This window comes from Oryzias latipes, chromosome 13 (assembly GCF_053564925.1).
Source record: "Oryzias latipes strain Hd-rR chromosome 13, Olatipes_Hd-rR_3.1".
Taxonomy (NCBI): Eukaryota; Metazoa; Chordata; class Actinopteri; order Beloniformes; family Adrianichthyidae; genus Oryzias; species Oryzias latipes.
In genome coordinates this window covers 20,289,622-20,311,207 of record NC_136249.1, presented here as the reverse complement: position 1 = coordinate 20,311,207, position 21,586 = coordinate 20,289,622, and the positions used below count along the sequence as shown (strand labels likewise).

Here is a 21,586-nt window from a genome sequence, read left to right as displayed (position 1 = left end):
ATTTAACAGGCTGTACAGTGTAGAAAGTAAGCAAATGAAAGTGTCATCATGACCAGCAGCAGTCAGATCAGTCAGGTAAATAATTCAGTGAAGATATGCAGACAGGTGCAGCTGTGTGTGTAAATGCAGTGTGCATGTGAGCAGACCTCTGCATGGTGTTGTTCTTGTAAGATGTAGTGTATTCATGTCCTACAGGCCCCATGGGTGACTAGGGGATTACTTATTAATCATTCGATTCGCCGCCTCTTCACCGCACAGGCCTGAAAATGCTTCTGCTTTGCCTTTTTCACACGCATGACTGATTAATGCTCTGTATTTGCTCCAGTAACCAACACTTACTTGCAATGACATGTACACTCACACAAGACAACAGCCCACAACTGTAACTCTTTCTGCCTCACACATTTGTGTGTGTGTTTTAAAGTCAAGGATTATCAACTCACCACAAGAGCCATTCACTTTTTTTCTGCATGGAGGATGAAAGCTTGTGTACACAAGTCAGACTACTCAATTCTACTGAAATGCTACTGTCAAAAGATATGTTTTCAACTTTAAATCCCTAAAATCAGTACTTGTAGATGTCAAACTCAAGAAACAAGAAGAGACGTGTGTCACTTTTGAGGATATTATCCTATTCATGTGCAAATATTTCAAATGCCGGATTTGAAGTTTTAAGCCTCAAGATATCTCTATTTCTGTCTCCTGACTTTTCTCAGTGCCTGTCATCCTGTGACTTTGTCTCTTTTTCTCATATTGTGTCCCCTGTGTTTGAATGTGTCTTACTATTAATCTTAAATTACCACTAGTTAAGCTCTGAAGCAGTTGATCAATCCTCTGACTAATTTTCTACCACACTACCTTCCTTTTCCTAGTTAAAGAGGACTCTGTCGGTTTAACAGCTGGCCACAGACAGTTATTCGAAATGTTTTTGTGCCTACTTTTGGCAGGCTCACATAGTCTCATTCTATTGTCCTCTCCGCCCTCTGTTTGCTTCTCAGTGTGCCAGATCATGTCTAAAGGGGTGGTGGCAGTTCTTGGTCCGTCTGCCAGTCCAGCGTCCAACTCCATCATCAGCAATATATGTGGAGAAAAGGAGGTGAGTTTCTGCAACCTCCCGGCTTCCATGTGTTTGTTAGCCCACTTACAAATTACAGATCCACTCCGATCATCTTTTGATCTATTTTCAAAGTTTTCCCTGTGGTCTTTTAATTATGATTTTGCTGCTTTTAGGGAAAATAAAAAACCTGTTTTGTCCTATAAGATATTCCCCTTTCCCCTCCCTGTTGCTGAGTGCTCTCTGTCTGGCATTTTTTTCTTCTGCTCCTGATTAACAGTGATTGAGAAATATTCAGAAAAGCGAATTTAAGACTGATTTTTAATTATGTAAAAATAAATAAATATGTCCTCCATATTCAGAAAAATGCAACAAGAACATGGTAAAACCACGGTTTTCATGGGAGGGAGTCTTTAAACTGTTTAAAACAGTCATTTTTTAAAAATTATTATTTTGAAAAAAAAAATAAGGGGATGAAGGTTTTTAAGAAAAAGAAAATGCATAAAAAACTCAAAACATAAATAATAGCATGTAATAGTTCTTTAGTTCTTTTTTCTTCTTTTTACTTTACATATTTTTGAAATAAAAAAAAATATATATATATATATATATATATATATATATATATATTGATTTTGAAATAAATAAAAAATATGTTTGTTTATTCATTTCTGATTTCCAAGCAAACGGTTTCCTGTTTTTGGATCTCATTTCATTTACTGATCATAAAACTGAAAAATAAAATTGCTTCCAGACTTTGTGTGGCCACTAAACTACACTCCAGCAAATCTTTTTTCGACTGATGCCGAATAGGTTTCTAATTTTCTGGGAAATTGTGTATCTTGTCTTCAGCTCGTAGGAGCCCGAGTGCTTCTGAGCTGTACAAGACTATGAACTGGCTTTAAATGAATAATTAACTACAGTACCGTTTGGAGAGGGCAGATCTGTGCCAAAGCCAATTTTCCATTTTTGCTTTGATGTGCGCATCTGCAATCAAAACCACCCATTGTGTGATTCAGCTTCCTAGTTATTCAATGATCCTCCCGACAAGCAGGCAGTAATGAAAACATCACCTCTGCTGAGGTGGCACTTTCTTACAAACAGAATAGGAAACAACTGGAGTCACTATAGTGGAAGCTTTGCCTTCATTCTTGATTCAATCCCAAATGAATCACTTTTTTTTCTTCATAATCAGTATAAACCCATTCACTTTCAGAAACATTTTAAACCAATACTCGGTTATCAAACATGCATTTTTAAAAATGTTAGTTGGCGTCTTCTTTACCAGTCTTTCAGTTCTCACCAGCGCCATGTTGCACGCCACTTTTCATATTTATTTTTGGCCTATTAAGGCCGCCCTTTTGCCTTCACAAATCTGATCAGAATGATTGCAACACTAGCAGACATCCCATATCCATCTGAGTCTCTCTAATGTCCTCTGCCACAGTACAGCCGGTTGTTCTAATGAGACATCACTCTGCCACCACCAAAGACAGACCGCGACTCCCTGCTGATAAAAACCTCTGGTGGAGACGACTTGTGGGAGCAACTGCTTTGAAACACTGACTGAGATAACTACTGTATGCATATTAACGAGCCAGTCACAGGGGATTTCACATTTTTGAGTTGTTAGTCTATTAATCCAATCCAGACGAGGGAATGATGTGTTAGATTTCATCCTTATATATTCCTTCTTATTGTGACAGGATAGAGTAATTATCTGCATTGACAAAATACTTGGAAGCTGAGCCAATCTTAGGCTTTTGTGGCAGAAAGCGGAGGGATTATAAGATCATACGATGTCGTAGTGAGTTAATCTTTGTGTTTTTTTCTTGTGTAACACTTGATTAAGTGGTGATTTTCAATAGGCTGAATTGAGAGCTGTATTCAGTATTGGGGCTATGAACAGTTATTGTGACCCAAGCAAAATGACGAGAACAAACATGCTATGTGACACGTGAAAAGAGTTCTTCACTGAGCTGGTTGTCTTGAATACAGCATCTATCTTATATGATTCAATAAAGTTCATTGTGTCTATAAATGCATGCTGAGTACTTAAATTATTTTTCTATCAAACATTGGTTTGTTTTTTTAAACCTACCGACATGTTTCTGTGGAATACCTTTCGCCTTCGTCAGGGTTATCATCAGGTAGTTTGTGACGTTTTTAAAAATCATCTGTTTTTAACACACTACCACCTGATGACGACCCTGACGAAGGCTGAAGGTATTCCACCGAAACATGTCGGTACGTTTAACAAAAACAAACCAGTGTCTGATGGAAAAATAATTTAAGAACTCATCCATCTTATAGTCTGGAACATCATACTGTATTTAGATATCCTTGTATGTAACAGTATATTTCCAGTAGGTGTTATTTTAGAGGTGGGGGGGCAGTCTATTGTCCTGTACTTATTGCTATTTTAGGGGCAGGTAGCAAAAGCCTCTCATACTAAAATATTATTGTCCCCTTTGCACATGTCTGGGTTTATTCTTGTTACAATTCTCATTGTTTTTCACATTTCGATGTAAGCCAAGTTGTTGTAGAAATAGCCTTTTTCTGTTGGTGGTGCACCAAATGCAAAGATGGTGAACCTCTAGTACACCTTTTTACCTAGTTTAACATTTTTAAAATTACATTTTATCCATTTTTTGAAAAACAAAACAAAAAAAACTCTAAAGGCTTTTTAGCTGTTGTGACAAACTCATTTTTATAGTTGTAATTTTATAAATGTGGTCAGTTTTTATTTATATCATTCTATCCTATCAAATCCCATCTGTTCCTTTTCAAAGGCAATCCAAGTCAATTAAACGTACTTCAAACCTATCTCTAATATTTACTTCGAAGTCATAGCTCAAAACTCAAGGTATGCTTGCTCAAAAACTGAGCTATTTTTTTTTTTCCAAATTCAGTTGAATTTGATGTTGGTTCAAACTCATGTTCAATTCAATTCAGTCTCACTCAGATCTGATCCACTTTAAATCAGCAGACCAAATCTGGCCAGTAACTGCTTCAAACTTAAAGTTCAGTAAAAGTGCTTAATTTAATAATTAAAAGTCTACCAATGTCATTTAAAAAGTACTGTCTAATAAGTTGAAATCCTGCTTCAACCTTTGACTGTATGAAAAGTGAAGTGAGTGTGATGTCATTCATAGAAAATTACTTACTTCCAGGTCCAACAAAATTATGTCGATTCTTTTTTTCGCAATACGCATACTGCCATGTCGGAGTCAGATGATGTCAGTAAGCAATGACTGGTCTGAATTGGTCTGAGTCATCGTTTCTATGGCAATCACTCTTTAAACTCAAGAGTGTGCTTGTTTGAAGTCCACACTCGGAAGAATCTGTCAATCAAACAATTCAAACGTTCTTTGTGGAGGCCAACAAGCACCACAGTCTTTTATAGAGGCAGCCAATTGACCAGTTCATAACTTGAAGAATTTGCACTAAAGAAAAAAATCATGAAAAAGAAATGAGGATTGGTAAGAACTTTTTAAAAAAGGTGTTAGTTTAAGAATGGTTATTCTGATAAATAGAATGACTGACCAATAGCTCTCAATAGAAGTCTACGGGATTTTGGCTTCTTGGAACCAGCAGGTACTTCCTTTTTGTAATGTGAGGTGGGAGGGGTCACTCAGTCCCATTCTCATAAACCATCAATGGTTTCAATTTATAGAGCAGCAAATTTTTCATTCAAACTCAGGTGAGTGTAGATTTGAATTTGACATCACATGTAGACAATGATTAGGTCCGTCATTTGAGGCTGCTGATTGTTGGAGTTTAGTGTACTTTTGCCTGCTTTTTGAGCAATACGAGATGGGCCTGTTCTAGTCCCGATTACCCTAATAGGGCAACATGAATGATGATCTCCACCAGCAAAATATTATATTATTATTAAATATGCTTACTAATGTTGCAGTGTGATCACATCATTGTATCCACAGAACTTTTAGGGTGCCGCAAATCCTATAACAGAAAGTAATCGCAGTAAAGATGAAACAATTTTGCAGGCAGAAACATTGCATTGATTATCACTAAAGATGAAAGACAAGCCTTTGAAATATAGTTTTGCTTTTCAAAAACAGATGCTATCAAGCATGCTGATTTATTTGACTGGTGTTAACAATAAAACATTATAACCTTGGCACCACAGCAGTAATTATTCAGTGAAACTGTTTGCCGATCACGGCGGACCTGTAAAATTCCAGTCTATCTTGGATCATAAGAGAAATCGCTGAAGGTTTAGCATGATGCAAAATTTCACACAGCCGGTCCACCTGCTAAGTGGGATCAACTCGATGCAGCTATAAATGACAAAATCGTCGTTTATGAGATGAGCAACACATTTCTTGTTCTAAAAAACTAGCTCATCCAATAGCACAACAGACAAACCAACAACCCATTTGGGAAATAACGTAAAGCTGCGTTCTATGCCAGGCTTGCAAATGATCTGCAGCACACCTCTGTGGACCGTTCAGGATGAGAGAAGCAGCAGTACAAACCCCATTATTGTGCAATGAGAGAAGAAGCCTCTCTGTTTAACCCTTTTAAGGTGCGTCCACTGAAAAGTGATTCACGCATCATGAGTGTCCATTTTCAATGTTAAATCAATGTACAGAAGCGATTAGAGGTCCTGCAGGATAATTTGAGTGTAGGGTATGGCACATTGCTCTCACATCGGTGTGTTTTGGCCGTTACGAATTAATTTGCGCATTGCGGCACGTCAAGAGTTCAAATATCTGAACATTGGCATAGAAGACCCGTTGCATCAACCATTCAGGGGCTCGGGGTTGACCCGTTGTTGATGCAATCAGTGCGTTGTGTCTAAAACTAAAATGGAGGAAAATCTAATCGTTCTCCTTCTGATCTTTGTGATATATTTTTTTTCTATTTTGACAATACTAAAAAGGGCCTCTTTAATCTAATATTTATTTTTTCTCTCCTTGGACTAATTCAAGAGAACTAGTCAGTAGACTGGGTCACAAAGACATAAAGGTACAGCTGAAAGCAGCCGTCATTCAGATGCAGCTCCTGCAGTAGATGGTGAACCGTACTGGAAGAATCTTTGAATAATGTCATCAACCCAGACTTAGAGACGCACTTACTGATCATCTGTTTTCTGTCATGCATTGTAAATAAAATAGACAGTTAATGCTTCCATGTAGCAATGAGGCTCAAAACTTGTGCCGGTAATGCAAACTGGACACACGAATCACGTTCTGTATCAACGCAGCATGACACGGAAAATGTTGCCGGCAACACCTAAAAAACAAACGCTCTTTGACGTACTGTCATTCTTCAACCGTTTACATGATCCACGTGAATCAGCTGATTCTGATGTGGAAAAATACGGCTTTTATTCCAGCTTTATGCTGATGTACAACATAGTACTAATGTAAAGAGCTACATAATATCCTTTTTCTCTACTAAAGACTTCACTGATGTAGCTTGATGGTGCAAGCCCTTTACTACTGTAAAGTGCTGCATATCAGCTCAAAGCGTAATTTTTTTACTGCAGAATCCACTGGAATTGCTTTAATTGCGTCATCAGTTGAAGAGATAGGGTAATAAAAGAATGTCAACACTGGAGCCAAAGCTCCGGTGTTAAAGGGTTAAATAATTTTTTTTCGTCTGCATGAAAGTCATGACGTCCAGGACTTCAAAGATGTTCAGACAGAATCCTCATGCCTAATGAAGCCTACAATACATTCTAATTCATACAGAGCGTGTCTTCAAATAAACACTGAAAGTTCAGAGAATGCCTAACAGGAAGCAGTTACCAGATCCATAACTGGTTTCCACAAGTGACTAATTCTTTCTTTATTAATTGTGAAAACATGTCACCTTGAATGCAGCCTCTGAAGAGAACGAGTGCATCTGTGTGTCATTACCCACTGCTGTGCATACCTGAATCTGACCTCCTAATCTCTCACTGTGAGCGAAAAAGGCCACAGATGCCGGCATCACAACGCCTCGTTGCCTGAGACAGCAGCAGCAATATTGCAGCTGACAGACCCCACTAGGTGATCAGCACATCATTTTCTGGTCTCTATAAATCACTGTCTGGGCTCTGCTGCTGCTGCTTGCTGCTGCTGAGGCCATTTCCACTGAGGAGACAGACAGGGACCGAGTCCATCTGGGTTTCACACTAATAGGGACTAATAGAAATCTCTGCCAATGCAGTGAAAGGGCTGAGTGTGTTCAGTAGGCTGAATCCATCTCACACACTGCGGTGAGCAAACCTCGGACTCTAGATTTCAGACAAGGGCATTCTAATATCCTCTAATAGGAAGCATTAGTTTGGGCTTTGGATAAATGGCTCCTGGTGCTTCTCGTATGTTGCCTGGTTTAGATGTTGGATCTCCGAATCTTGAAACTCTGAATCTCAAGCTATTAACATTCCTTATCGCGTCCTGAGACTCTCTTGTTGGAAGATATCAAATGAAATGTTTCCAGTGTTGATGATCACACTTTCACGTTATCTCATTTTCTTTCATCCCTCCCAAAGGATGGAGTGTTCAGCATCCCCAAGTAGACTTCACATGTGTCAAATATTCATGAATATTAATATAATATCTGATTTCTGGAGATTGGTTTGGTTGAATAAAACCATCAGCTTGTAGGGGTACAGACAGATTGCACAGCTGCATTTGGGGATGGTGTTTCCGAAGTCTGCAAACAAATAAGAAAGCAGACTAGATGAAGGTTAGGGGTCGCTGGAAACGCTCAAGCTCCACAGAAAGGAAATATTCCTCCTGTGTAAATGAAAATGGCCAAAAAAGGTCAGTAAAACTAAACAATGTTTTAATAGTGTCAATTTTATTTGAAAATGTAATTTAATCTAAGTGGGGATACTAAAATATGGATTGGTTGCGCTTTTTCATCACTACACCAGCGAAAGTGCTGCTAAAAACTAATTCCAGGTCTTTAAAACAAATATTTTTCTCCCTATTTATTAATCTAACTCTGCTTCCAAAACACTTTGGGAGTCGGGCATATTTGCTATGATTGCTTTATTAGGAGGAAATGAAGTGGGATTACTGCACACAGCCAGAGAGGAACGACTGCTGACACCATGAGAGAAAACCCCAGCCGCCACAGCTGATTGCTTGTGAATATTTTTGGGAGGAAATCTTAAAACATTATCACAGCAGATGATAACTGGAGATTTCCCAGAGAAAAAAAATATTTTGCAGCTCCGTTGATTCAGTTGTATCATAATTGTGAAGTAGTTTACTCATTCAAACCTTAGGGTGCCACATTAGTGTCTATTCAGTGATTAGCAGTCCCACTTTCAGATTCTGACCCAGCAGTGTGTGCAAGTGTGTGTCCTGAGCGATTAAAAATGGGTGTGTTTGCACCACACTAAAGTCTGGAACAGCTTTTTGTCACATGAAGTGTGGACAAGTTAACCCAGCAAATCCTTGCTGCCCAGAGATTGCTCGAACACTCTTTCTTCCCCCTGAAGTCCTCCTTAAGATACTCCACTGCAATGGCTCACAGCAAAACCAGCAGACCACATCCCTTATTCTTATGTTGCCAAGTTCTACAAGTGCAAAAATCATTATTGAATTCACCTTTATAAAAAAAACAAAAAAATATAAAAAAATATGTATATATATATATATATATATATATATATATATATATATATACACACTCACAGTAAATGTGTGTATGTATGTATTAGTTGACTGATTAATCACTGTAATTTAAATAAGGGCTGGATGGCTCAGCCGTTGAACTGGCACATGGGAAACTAAGGTTTGTTTCCCAGGGGGGACTGGAATGATCTTCATCCAATGAGGGTCTTTAGACATGACCGTTCACATTACTGCCTAACTATATAGCCACAAGGGGGCCCTAGCCTGAGTTTCCCTGTGCCAGTCCCTTGCCCGGATAAATAGAGGGTTGTGTCAGAAAAGACTTTTGGTGTAAATATCTCTGCCAGACCCAATTTTGTGAATCAGTGAAAGCTGATTCGCTGTGATGGGATATGCTGAAAGGTGAACAACAACAATGAATGTTATTTATATATGAACAGCACCTGTCACAGCAGAATCCCTTGTCAGATTGGTGAAAATCACCAACACATTTTAGGTTTTCTTTAATGCTTTCTCCTAAGTTTTTAATTGCCTCAACTTTTCCTGAGCTGCCTTCAAAAACAAACAGAACGTTCCAACAAGAATCTCTTGGCGGCGAGTCTGGGAATCCAAAATCCCATTTTCTGCATGAACAGGATGGCATCTATTTTTCTCATACACAACACATTAATCTTTTTTATTTAATGACATTTCAGTCTTCATAGGAATTTGTCTGCTACTTTTCATGAAGACAGCTTACTTATTATCTCCAAGCAGTGATATCAGCCTTGTTTCTTGATTGTTTAGAGTTTGGATTCTGTAAAAGGTCAACTGCTTTCAATTTCATAAATCAGATAATGAAAGTCTTGACGTTGATTATTCACTAATCTGTCTTCTATTTTACATTAACAGACACAGAGCTGTGTCTGTCGCCATTCTCTTAAATTTAATTTGTTCCTTCTTATTTCTTTTTTTTTTCTGGCCTATTTCCTATTACTCTTTTCCTCTTTTTATTTTAAATCCCTCCAACTTCCCATTTTCTCCCATATTCCTTCCTCCTAACTCTCCCGCTGATATCAGCTACAAATAAGTAGCTCCCTGGCTCTTAAGAAAAGCAATAGTAACAGTGGGGGAGGTAGTTCTCTGATGTCAGTTGCTCCTCTTTCTTCGCCTCTCCCTAATTCCTCCATATTGATTTTACAATAAATCTGTAGGTTAGGATTCACATTAGTGCCGTTTTGCTTAGTCTTATGCTGCCCGATCCCGCAACCTCTCTGAGTAACGTGCTTTTAAAACTACCATTTATTAAGTTGTTTTGTTTTTTTCATTTACTGCAGCTGATGTTGTTTTGGCAGCCACATTACAACTCCTGCAATATAAATGCGAACATCCCAGAAGACCTGAGATTCCATAGCTATTGCCAGAGGTTGTTTCAGCCTCAACCTTCAGTTTGATGGAGGAGCAGATCTGTGTTTTCTGCGATGCAGCGTGCCCGGCAGAGGAGCCACGTCAGACAAGTGTACATAGTGTGGAGTGAAAAACTGAAGCTGCAGTTTGCTCAGAGCTACGTAGTGATAATACTGGAACTGAATTTAAGTAATTATTTTAGTTATATGTTTAATTTTATTGTCTTTTTCAAACGTTTTCACAGTTTTTTGCACCTTCTCTTGAATTCATTTACATTTAAAATGAGACACGTTCACCTTTGTGAGCTTAAGAGTTAACCACACTCATGCATGGAAACACAGGAAGAAACCCAGCAAAGATTTCCATTAAGATTTGGTCGCTATTCGCAGTTGTGTGTTTGTGTATATGTGTGGGTGAATTTTACACATTACATTTTAGACTCAGAAGTGGAAGTCAAAATGGTTTAGCGGCAGGTGCTCGGCTTAGTTCAAAACTGGGGCGGCATCATAGTTCTCACATTTATTTCCCTCACTGGACTCCTAAAGAGCTTTTCTATTTCCTTCAAATTAGAGTGTAAATCTTTAGTGCTACTTAATGAGCAGTCACTATATACTGCACTTAAATAGCTGTTGTCCCCTTTAGTAGACTTTAGATATTATCTATCGGGATACAGAATTTGTGTACTTAAAGCTTTTATGGCATTGGATTTACCAGAATATCACTTGGAAATTTGTTGTTCCTTCTTTTCTGGGATTGGAGGAATTTTGCAAAGATGATGCTAATTGTTATCAGTTTCACTAACGTTATGCAAAGGGATGATTTTCGTTTAAAAATTACACAAAATTATTATAATAGTGTTTGTTTTTGAAAAAAGAAAATAACCCAAACACATTTCTATTAAACGATCAAAGTCTGTAAACCCCTCAGTCTTGCTTTTTCTTTTCCAAAGTTGTGTAACAAAATCTTCAGTCTTTTTCTAATATGATGATGTGCCTTTAGGTTTATTTTTTTTCTAAAGGGCATAAAATGGTATTAAAGACAGTAAAATTTCTCAGAAAAAAGTCCTTATAAACCTCAAAAAGGTAATTTATTGTTTACTCCATCCAGAGATTGTGGTTCTTTAGGGGGACTTTTTCAAACTCAGGACCTGTCCACTTGTTCTTCTAGATTTAATGCATGGTGGCAGCAGAATCATGGCCCTTTTTTATGTCTCCAGCTGTCTGAACATGTCATGATATTCTGCAGAGAATTTTTTTTCTAGGAGTTTCTAAAGAATAATGTCAGAACATCTATGATCTAAACTAACAAGTATTGAGCAAATTGGTTCCTTTAAAGCTTGGTTTTTTTTTGTGCTTTAGAAGCTATATGCATGGTTTTGTGTTTAGGGCAAGTTCTGTTAACAGGCTCATTGTGTTACCCCCATTTTATTTTTCTCATGTTTTTCAAGTTTTAATTGTAACTGTCTGAGTCCTATTCTATATAATTTTCCATTTTTTTGTTTCAGATCTTTTTAACTTTATTTTGTATTTGTAATCCTTTAGCAAGTATTCTGCATGTTGGTCATCTAAACCTCCACTTCTGATTGCAGTGGCAAAACTAGGTTTCTGCATTAACATGTGATGAAGGTTAATATTTAGGTCCAGTTCAGAAATGAAGGAAATGTTGGAAGGACCTGGTTTGTGTGATCCACTTTGTTTGCAAACCAACAGAAGCTGTTAAGTAACAACAGACTTTCTCAAATTTAACACAAAAGGAGGTCCGATCAGATCATGAAATTTAGTGCTGCCAAGCCCACAAATAAATTCTCTATTATATGTGTCATCACACATGAAAAAAATTTGATTTCCTTTGTCTTTAAGTGATGTTTCATGCTAAATACTGAACCTGTCCGGCAGATAAAAACTGGACTGTTTGTGATAACATCCCTGTTTGGATGTATTGTACACAGTTTCACTAAAAGAATAAAGCATAATTACAGGAGCTTTTGACCTGATGCATTTCGCAGCGCATTTTGCAGTAAATGAAACACAGATTTCTTGTCATAATTCATATTTTATCAAAATGATGCAAAGCGTGATGCAGAAAATTTTCCCCACAAGCCGTTTGTTTAGCATAAATCACAGCAACTTAAGGCACAAAGTGACAAGATTGATGCAAAAATGAAGTGATAATTTCATTCAAAATATGAAAAATTGATCACAAGAAAATAATTTGAGGCTTTCATGCTGATAGCACAGAGTTATGCACATCTGTTTGCAGATTAGATCAGAGGATTTGAAACCTTCTGTTTAAACCTGCTCACACAGGATCCCTCTGTTTAGTCTGCCTGCCAACAGACAAAGGTGCTTCTTTTGTCTCTCACTTGTCATAATTAGAATATTGCCGCTCTCACCTCTTTTAACCTTCGCTAATCTTTTTTCTAAAAATATTCTTGATCTTGTTGAGACCAAAATAGCACAACCAGTTAGAGCACATGAACGTTTACCACTCGTAGTGCTGTCTTTTCATCTAATCGCAGAGATGACTGCAAGGAAAAACAGAGCGAGTCCCAGGTGAGCAGAAAGCAACATGGATTTAAACTGATCAGAGTGTTAGAGCAGAGGAATCTGCTGCAAATCTCTGTCACTTTGTTTTTCTAATTGTAAGCCCTGACAGTTTTCTAGGGTTTGAAAAAAAAAGGAAAACCCAACTCTGTTACTAATGAGGGGAGACAGAGTTTCAAAAAGTTGGACTCAAGTAAGAGTGTTACTTTAAAATAATAACACCTCAGGCGACGTAAGTAGTTATCAAATATTGACTCACGAGAAGGTAAAATTATAACCAAGGGATAAAAATAGATAAGGTTTAGATTTAGAGACAAAGAAAAAAAAAGTCTTAAATTTCAGAAAAAAAACAAGAAAACAAGTTAGATTTGAATACGTTGTAGACTTTGTGTTAACAATATGGTTATTTCTAATGTGTAGGACAAAGAAAAAAAAAACATAAATGTTAAACGTTCTGTAAGAAATCCACTTGATTAGAGTAAAAGGCAAGGGGGAAAAATAAGTAACCACGTCATCTCAAGTGGTTTAAAATAATCAAGTGTAATCCTCTTCATAAGCATTTTAAAGTTTTAAAAGCTTTAGGCATCTTTTTTTTTTTCATTTGTAGGGGGAAAAAAGATTTTTACTGGATGAAGTTCCAGAAATAGATTTATCCCACTGTTTGATCCAAGACGACACATTTTTTCTCCGATAACAATCCGTTTGGGGGAAATTATGAGTACTACAATTTTTTTCTTTTCGTCCTTGTAATTAACACAGGTTGACTGCATTAAGTTCTAAATAACTGCTAAGGATTCCAGCAGGTTTGTTTAGCATGCTTGGCACATTCATTCTGTTTGATACTAACTGCTCATAATAAAAACTCAGATCCTAACAATGTCCTAAAACATTTACTTTTTATTTTATTTTATTTTTTACAAAGAGTAGTTCTCCAGCGTTGAGCAGTGCAGTCAGGAACAGGCTTCTCTGGAGTAAAGGAACTTTTTTTCCTGAACTGGCTGATCAATAAGATAGAGATCTCATGGTCAATGTTCCAGTCTCCTAAAAGGCATCATGGGATGCACAACCCACTTCATCTTTATCACTGGTCTGCCTCTGCTCTGACCGCAGGGACCTGATGCAAGCTCATTACGAGCACAAATAGAGATCTTGCTGTAGGGGCTGAGAGCAGGACGAGCAGGCAGTTGGGGGTGAGATTGTTGATAGGTCGGCACTGACGCTCTGCCTCACTTATCTTCAGCATCTCATCTCTTTTTTTTTTCTCCTGAGATTTTTATTTGCCTTTTCTAAATGCCAACAGCTGGTCTGTCCGATCCTCCATAAACCTCTTGGTTCAAAAGGGGATCAGGTTGGCGTCATAGACTACCACCTGTGCTCCTCCATTCGACGACACCCTGCAACACAACCTCAGCCAGCTCCACTCTGGTATCTCAGTCTTGGCATTCATTCCACTTGCTGACTGATGGACAACGTCTCCAACAGCATCTGTTCTGTAAAGCTCAGTGGCCAACATAATTCCCTGGCTTGCAAAAGGCTGCTTCAATCCAGACCTCAGACTTTGCTATAATCTGCTTTTGGCTCATTTTCTACAACTCATTATATACACTTTAATTATTCATATATATACATTTGTTTGATTGTGAATAGACTAGTAGTCCCCCGGCTTTCGCAAAGCCTTGAATTCAATTCACAGAAAGAGCAGCTGCCATCCTCTTGGAGGAGAAATCTGTGTTTTCAAGGACACATCGGCTCAGGACAGCTGCTGTCAGGCATGTGTTATGTGCTAATTGATGGCCAGGTCAGTGTGCAACAAAGTAAACAAGTCACTTCAACACTACAGATGATCAGAGCAAATACAACCGTTTCTACAGCTGTGCTACATAGCGTTCCAAGACCTGTAAAATTCACTTATTTGTTATTAAAAAACGCGTGGTTCTGCACTCTGTGTCCAAGCCGGCAGATGTGGTGGCTGATTACACTTGTTCTCCACATGTTACCACCAAATAAACCCTTTTGCCCCTTCCTTCGTTTCTCATCCGCCTCCTGTTCCAATCCCAGTGGTCAGGTAGCAGCATGACTTTAGTTTTTGTCCGCTCAACACACAGGGCATCCTCATGCTTGCTGAACTGGACAGAGGGAAATGAGTTTTGGGCCTCCTCGCTAATGCTCTGTCAGATGTAAACCACCTTTCTGAAATTACAAATTATAATTCAGAAGGAAACGGCGCTTAGGAGGTAGTTGGAATGTACAGGGCGCTTTCAATTCTTTTTTTTTATGTCTGGTATTTAATCGAAGCAGTTCAGAGTGCAGGCTCAGGGTAATTAAGGTAAATATTTTGAAGGCCGTCATAATTGCGTTAAGGTATTTTTGCAGGCGGAGAAAAGATTGTTCATTTTCCTCTGCCCACTTTGTGTGAGATGTGTGTGCAAAGCCTGTGTCCTGTGAGAGCTTTCTCATTAAACGCCTGTCAAACCTCTGTCTGAAGGCCTGCCAGCCTCTCTGTCATATTGCAGCAGACACACTCACATACATATACAAACGGACAAGAGCACACTTCCAAGTCAGGCTGAACAGACACGGCCAGCAGCTGACGCGTCATTTGCAGGCCTGAAAAAAAGGGTGACAGGGTTGGACAATCTACAGCTGGGCTGCACAAGAAAGTACAACTCAGTGTCTCTTTGCGAGAAAGTGTGCAGGATTTGGTAAATCGGCAGGACATGCCTGAATCTCACCTTCTTTACCCTTACCTGTTGTTTAAGTGTTCGCTAAAACCTGTCGCCCACAGCTTGCTTGTAGAAAGAAATGCAAATAAACAATTTTGAGCTACAGACTCAATGAGCCGTCTACAACTTTGACTTTTCGTGTAGGCCACTTGAAGTGCCCTGTACTGGTTTGCTCATTATTCCCTCGCAGACATCCCATAATCACCCGAGAGGGTAGTTGTGAGTAAGGCCTTAGTAATACAGTATGATTAAAAGGTTTCGCAATTTTTTTCCCTTTATGCATGATTTTGAGTAGCATTAATTACCATGCAAAAAACCAAACATCCTTTTTGTTATTGCTCAGTCTAGTTTTTTAACCAACATCGTTTAGGTTTTTAACCTTCTTTTTTCCCCCAATTGGATTGTTCCTCTTGAATTTTTTCAGTCCTTCCCCCCTTTTCTATTTTCCTTTCACATTATTTTGTTTGTTTTCCATCCACTTGACACATGTCTGTCCTTCCGCACACACCTCAGGATTCAATTATATTTACTGTAAGTGAGGATACCTTGAACTGAATTGTTTACCAGAAGCTTTTAGTCCCTCCTGACAATCTGCCAGCTTAACTAGTTTCACACCACTAGTGTCACGGCCTTTAGCGGATGTTGTACAGAGTGAAAAAAACATCTACTGGTCATGCACAGATTGGTTATTACGGTGATATCAACAAAAAATGCACTGCTACTTGGTGATAAGAGTTAATTACGCCTTGTAAATCAGTGCTTCTCAATCCTGGTCCTGAGGACCCACGGCCCTGCATGTACAACTGATTTCCAGCTCCAGCACACCTGGTTCAAAAGGCTGTAATTCAGTATCAGGTCTCAGCAGAGCTCATGAGCGGAATCAGGCATTGCAGAAAGAGCATGAAAAAGCATGTAGGGCTGAAGCTCAGGCCCAGGATTAAAGGGAATTTTCAGGAAATAGACTTTTTTTCCAATAAAAGAATTGTTAATTTGTGGCATTTCTGTAGAAATTGGAAGGTACAAATTTGAATTTAGAATAAACTTACGACCAGATCTCATCAACTCCATAACAGTCAAGTTTGATAGGTGAAAAAACAGAATTGACCATAGTCTAAATCAGGATTGTGCAAACTTCTTACAAGGAGCACCAGATTGTGCAAGATAAGGTTTTGAAAATCAGCTGTACATGTTTTAACTTAAACCATAACATGCAAAATAAATTTCTTAGAAATAGAGTACAGTTCTCTTCACTTTCATTACATGTCAAATGTATTGAGCTGTAAACGAAGAAGAAAAATTTAAGACAGGAAAAACACAGCATAAACTCATTTTAAAAGATAAATATTATGCCAAAAATACTAAATAATAAAGTTTTAATTGAAAACAAATAACAGGAAAACAGTACAAAAGTACTACATCTGAAGATGCATGAGTGCATAAGAAGTATATTTTAATACTAAACCATCAATGTGCAAAACCTGTGAGGCTATTTTAGTCAAACTCATTTTTAAATTTTGTTCTTGTTTCTGAACTTCAATTTGTTGCATCAAATATATCAAAGGTTCGCTGAAGAATACTTAACATATACGGCATATTGTGTACCTTTAACATAAAACAAAATAAAAGTTTGAAAATAATTGTGAAACTTCATGTAGAAACTTTTGCAAGGGGAGCACACTCTGAAGGTATTTAGTGAGATTGGCAGCTGCAGTGTTACAGCTGTTTTCTGATGAGATATAAAGCTTTTTTTTTTTTTTTTTTTACAGTTATGTTTTCTGCTCCTTTATTAATTGGATTCAAATAGGCTGTGGGCTACATTTAGCCCCCAGGCCACAGTTTGGACATGCTTAGTCTCTAAACTGTTGATAAAAAATAACTAAGGCTTATAGTTTACTGGAAGAATTGAATGATTGTAAATATACAAAATCAAAAACAAGCTACATTGGCTTGCTTGATCAAACAAAAGAACCAAAAACATTATAAAAAAATGATCATTTCTGTGGAGGTATACAGCAGTCACATATGCTTGAGTGTTCAACCTATCAAAAGGCTTTAAAAAAACATGCTTTCATATATTTGTGGGGGGCCACGTGATAAATAACATTCCACTCCAACCTAAAACAATCCGCAAATCCACTTTCCTCTTTTCTCTTGTCTGTAATAACCATCCTGCGTCACAAACACAGGTCGGTCAGTGTAAGGGTGCAGGCAGGCCTCATTCCTTTTCAATCATGGATGATCCTTAGAGAGAGACACCCAAAACACCAAGAAGGTTCAACAATGAGTATTTGTGTTCTACCTGCACCTTTATCCACATTTTAAAAGAATAAAAAAAATCTCTCCAATTTAATTATCCTTTTTTAGCATCTAATAGACATTAAGTTCTGCTGGCCTGCAGAAATGGGTGCTGTTAGTTTAATGGTCAACCAAACCAAAGCTCCCAACATACCACAAAGACGCAGCTTGTTCTCGGGATAGCAATAACTATTGAATCCACTTGATTAACCAGCTTTATCAAGCAAACGCTAAGCCTTGCGTTATTAAAACACTAATTCACCATTTATTAACATGCTTTCCAAGCTGGCAAACATTTTTACAGAGACATATTGATTCTAATGAAGCTTAATGAAGCAGCCAAGCATTCAAAATTACAAGATGCTGGGGTTCATTTTTCTTCCTAGTGACGGTGATTTTTTTTTTTTTTCTAGTTTATGACTATAATCTCGAAATGTTTAATAATGTAAAAACAAAATATAATGTCATGATACAAGTTTTAAAGTGTGCGGCTGTGGGCACTGCAACGAGTACAAACTGGTGAGGAGCTGAGAAAAAACCGCACTGAAACAATTGAAACACTGAAACAATTGACCAAATTTAATGAACACATACTGTAGTGGGACATCAACTTAGTGCAGCAACTTCACATTTACACAATCTGCTTCAGGCTTTTTGGGGGGAACTTTAATCGATCATCTATTAGATGTGATTGACACCAGTTTGAGATGCACAACCTTTGTTTCAGTTAAATCCTAATGCATTTATCCACATAAATGATAAAGTCCCTGAATTTTTCAATGAACAGTAACAATTGACACTCTTCTAACACAAATGTTTATCCCTTCAAAAAATGTTAACATTTCTGTTAAAGGTACACAAAAAGATAAATGAAAGCTTTATTTGGATATTTTCTAATAGTTTTGACCTAATTTGGTAAACTTAGATGACGAATTTTGACTGAAAAACAAATGCTGTATTTTCCACACTGTAGGGCGCACTGGATTATGAGTGGCAGCGTCAATGAATAGTCTATTTTTGAATTTTTGTCATATATCAAGAGTACTGAACTAAGGCCCATTAAGCTACTTATTAGGCACATTAGGCGTGTTAGCATATTTACAAAATCTGTATCTCTCAACCGTGTTTGCAACACGTAATCAAAAAGACTGATCCCATTAAAACAAATGCTATTGTGACTATACTCAGGGGCGGAGACAGACTTTGAAGGGTGGAAAAATAAAAGAGTGCAAGGACATTATAGATTAAATGATCAAATATGCATATTTCTAACAGTTTTATAATTATTTTTGTTTTATTTCTTTATAAAATGTTGTTTTTGTTATTTTTTCAATGCTTAAAGAAGCTTGTATTAATGATTTATTAGTCTTTGTCAATAATGATACTAATATTGACTCAGAAATTGAAGGGGCAAGTGTGGAGCAAAGCTTTTGAGGCTTGCACCTGTAGCTCCGCCCCTGACTATTCTAACTCCCAGCCTTGTTAGTAACACTGCGACATGTTAGCTATGGAAGCGATTCTCTAGCATAATTAAAAATAAAAGTCAAAACCATAAATGCTTTTTCATTTTCAAAATAAAGCTGCATTTTTTGACTCAAATTTAAAATGAAAAAGCAATCCGCAAAAATGCTTTTTCATTTTCTTCTTCAACACTGTTTATTCTGTCACTTAATTAAAATGATAAAGAAAATGGTATTTGACATTTCATTTTCAAAAAGTTCTCTGGTAAATGTGTAGCAAAATTCATTTAGAAATGTCTAATTTGACAATTATAATGGATTAACAGAAATGCTTTTTAATTTTCAAAATGCAATTCCCTCTTTGCATTTTCGTTTTAATTATGTCACAGAATTAGCGGTTTTTAAGTAGGAAAATGTCAAATACCATTTTCTCTCTCATTTTAATTAAGTGACAGAAAAAGTAGTGTTGAAGTAGAAAATGAAAAAGCATTTTGGCGGATTGCTTTTTCATTTTCTTCTTGAGTCAAAAAATGCAGCTTCATTTTGGAAATGAAAAAGCATTTACGGTTATGACTTATTTTTAATTACGCTACAGAATCGCATCTATAGTTAGCCCCGTTGGTGTATCTACAATCACATCCAACCTATTTTGCAACACTTAAAATAACAAACTGACATTTTGACAGAGCACCATGTGCCTCTCAAAATCGTTTCAACATAAGTACACAAAACCAAAATTAATCCAATTTGGTCCACTATTTTTTTTTGGAAAACAAAACAGTGTTTCTTATAGTGCGGAAAATTAGGTAGTTTTTTTTAAGATGCCAGTGTTTATAATAACATCTCACAGGTTAAAGCGAATGAGCGGATGTCTCTGTACTTGTGATTTTTAAGTGCGTTTGTTGACATTTATAGCTAGTAAACTAGCTGTGCTTGTAAGGTTCAACTAAGTGTTGGGATTCTATGGTGAGATTTACTGCAGGCCCCGGTCTGCGGTGCTGTCGAGAAGGACAGTGCCGGTAAAAAGGGACAAAAGGAATCAAAGCAGACAGGCAGCTGGAATGAAACAGGGATGGTGAGAAATTGTACAAATGAAACAGGGGTGATGAGGATGCACCTGATTGGGGGGGCTGATTTCTGCCGTGGGCTTTATTCTTCCTGCCGACATTTTGGGAACAAGTGGCTGCGGCTGCTTCACCATCCATCCACACCCAGGGACTTTATTACACTCTGATGGGCAGGGATTGAAAACCAATCGAGGAGATCCGGGTGCGGGGGTCGAAAGAACTGTATGGGCACTGGGAGCCACAGAGACAAGCAATCTGCCATGATGAAGGGCCTCCCATTTTTGCACCCCTTCTCGGACCCAGCGCCCCCCCCACACACATCCTCTTCAGGCTTCACTGAGTTCCGCTAAAGCTGCCAGCTGACCGACATGACATCCGCCACCCTCCCGGCCACTCTAACCACATGAGGCCTGGTACAACGCCTCTGTTCCTTTTTTCATGTTTTGGATTAATGAAAGGACTGGTTACTTTGGGAGAGGATAATTAGGAGGAATTTTGTGCATCCGGGTGGACTTTTTCTTATCAAGCTGAAATTCAGCTTTTGTTGCTGTGGCCTGGGACCGAAGGCTGCAAGGTTAACTGTTGTGTACTTGACTTCATTTTTCACGGCAGATACAAGACAGTGTCAAATATGCCTGTTAGTGCTGTGGGAGTGGTATGATAAATTAATTAGAGGCAGCCAAGTAATACAGCTACAGCAAACAAACACTTGGAAAACACTGCGATCAATCTTACTGAAGGTTGTACACCTCCCAGTGGGGATGGGATGAAAGAATTATACATTTATTGATTTTTAATGAAAGCTTATCTGGCTGTTACTGTGTATGAGCTTTGTTTTGACTACTGATACAGCAGAAGCTCTGTAGATTTAAGCTTGTGTTGCATGTTAGTAACACTACTTTTGGGACACATACATTGTCATCTGAAATTACGTGAGTTGTTATTATTTGAAATCCAAATTATAAACTCATTGTAACTTTTGCTGCTTTGATTAATGACTTTTTATTATGCATCATTTTACGTACATATGTTCATTAAAAAAGGCAACCCTTCGACTTCCTGATTGAAGCACATTTGAAAACAAAAGAGGAGAAAAAATCCAAGTGCAGTAACTTTTGCTGCTTTGATTAATGACTTTTTGTTATGCATCATTTTACGTACATATGTTCATTAAAAAAGGCAACCCTTCGACTTCCTGATTGAAGCACATTTGAAAACAAAAGAGGAGAAAAAATCCAAGTGCAGTAACTTTTGCTGCTTTGATTAATGACTTTTTGTTATGCATCATTTTACGTACATATGTTCATTAAAAAAGGCAACCCTTCGACTTCCTGACTGAAGCACATTTGAAAACAAAAGAGGAGAAAAAATCCAAGTGCAGTTCACCAAGAGACCACTAGGCGATGAGTAATACATGCAAGTTTGGGGCTTTTTACTCCAATAAAAGACTTCAA

General features: G+C 37.8%; 1 protein-coding gene across 4 annotated transcripts in view; it reads left to right on the top strand.

Moving 5' to 3' along the window:
* grik4 (glutamate receptor, ionotropic, kainate 4) overlaps positions 1-21,586 on the top strand; it is a 382,863-nt gene that overhangs the window by 223,602 nt on the left and 137,675 nt on the right. For all 4 annotated transcript variants that reach the window (XM_023961355.2, XM_023961354.2, XM_078930071.1 and 1 more), the window contains one exon: positions 999-1,096. In XM_023961355.2, coding sequence (XP_023817123.1) covers positions 999-1,096 — 98 coding nt within the window. The remainder of the gene's footprint in view (positions 1-998; positions 1,097-21,586) is intronic.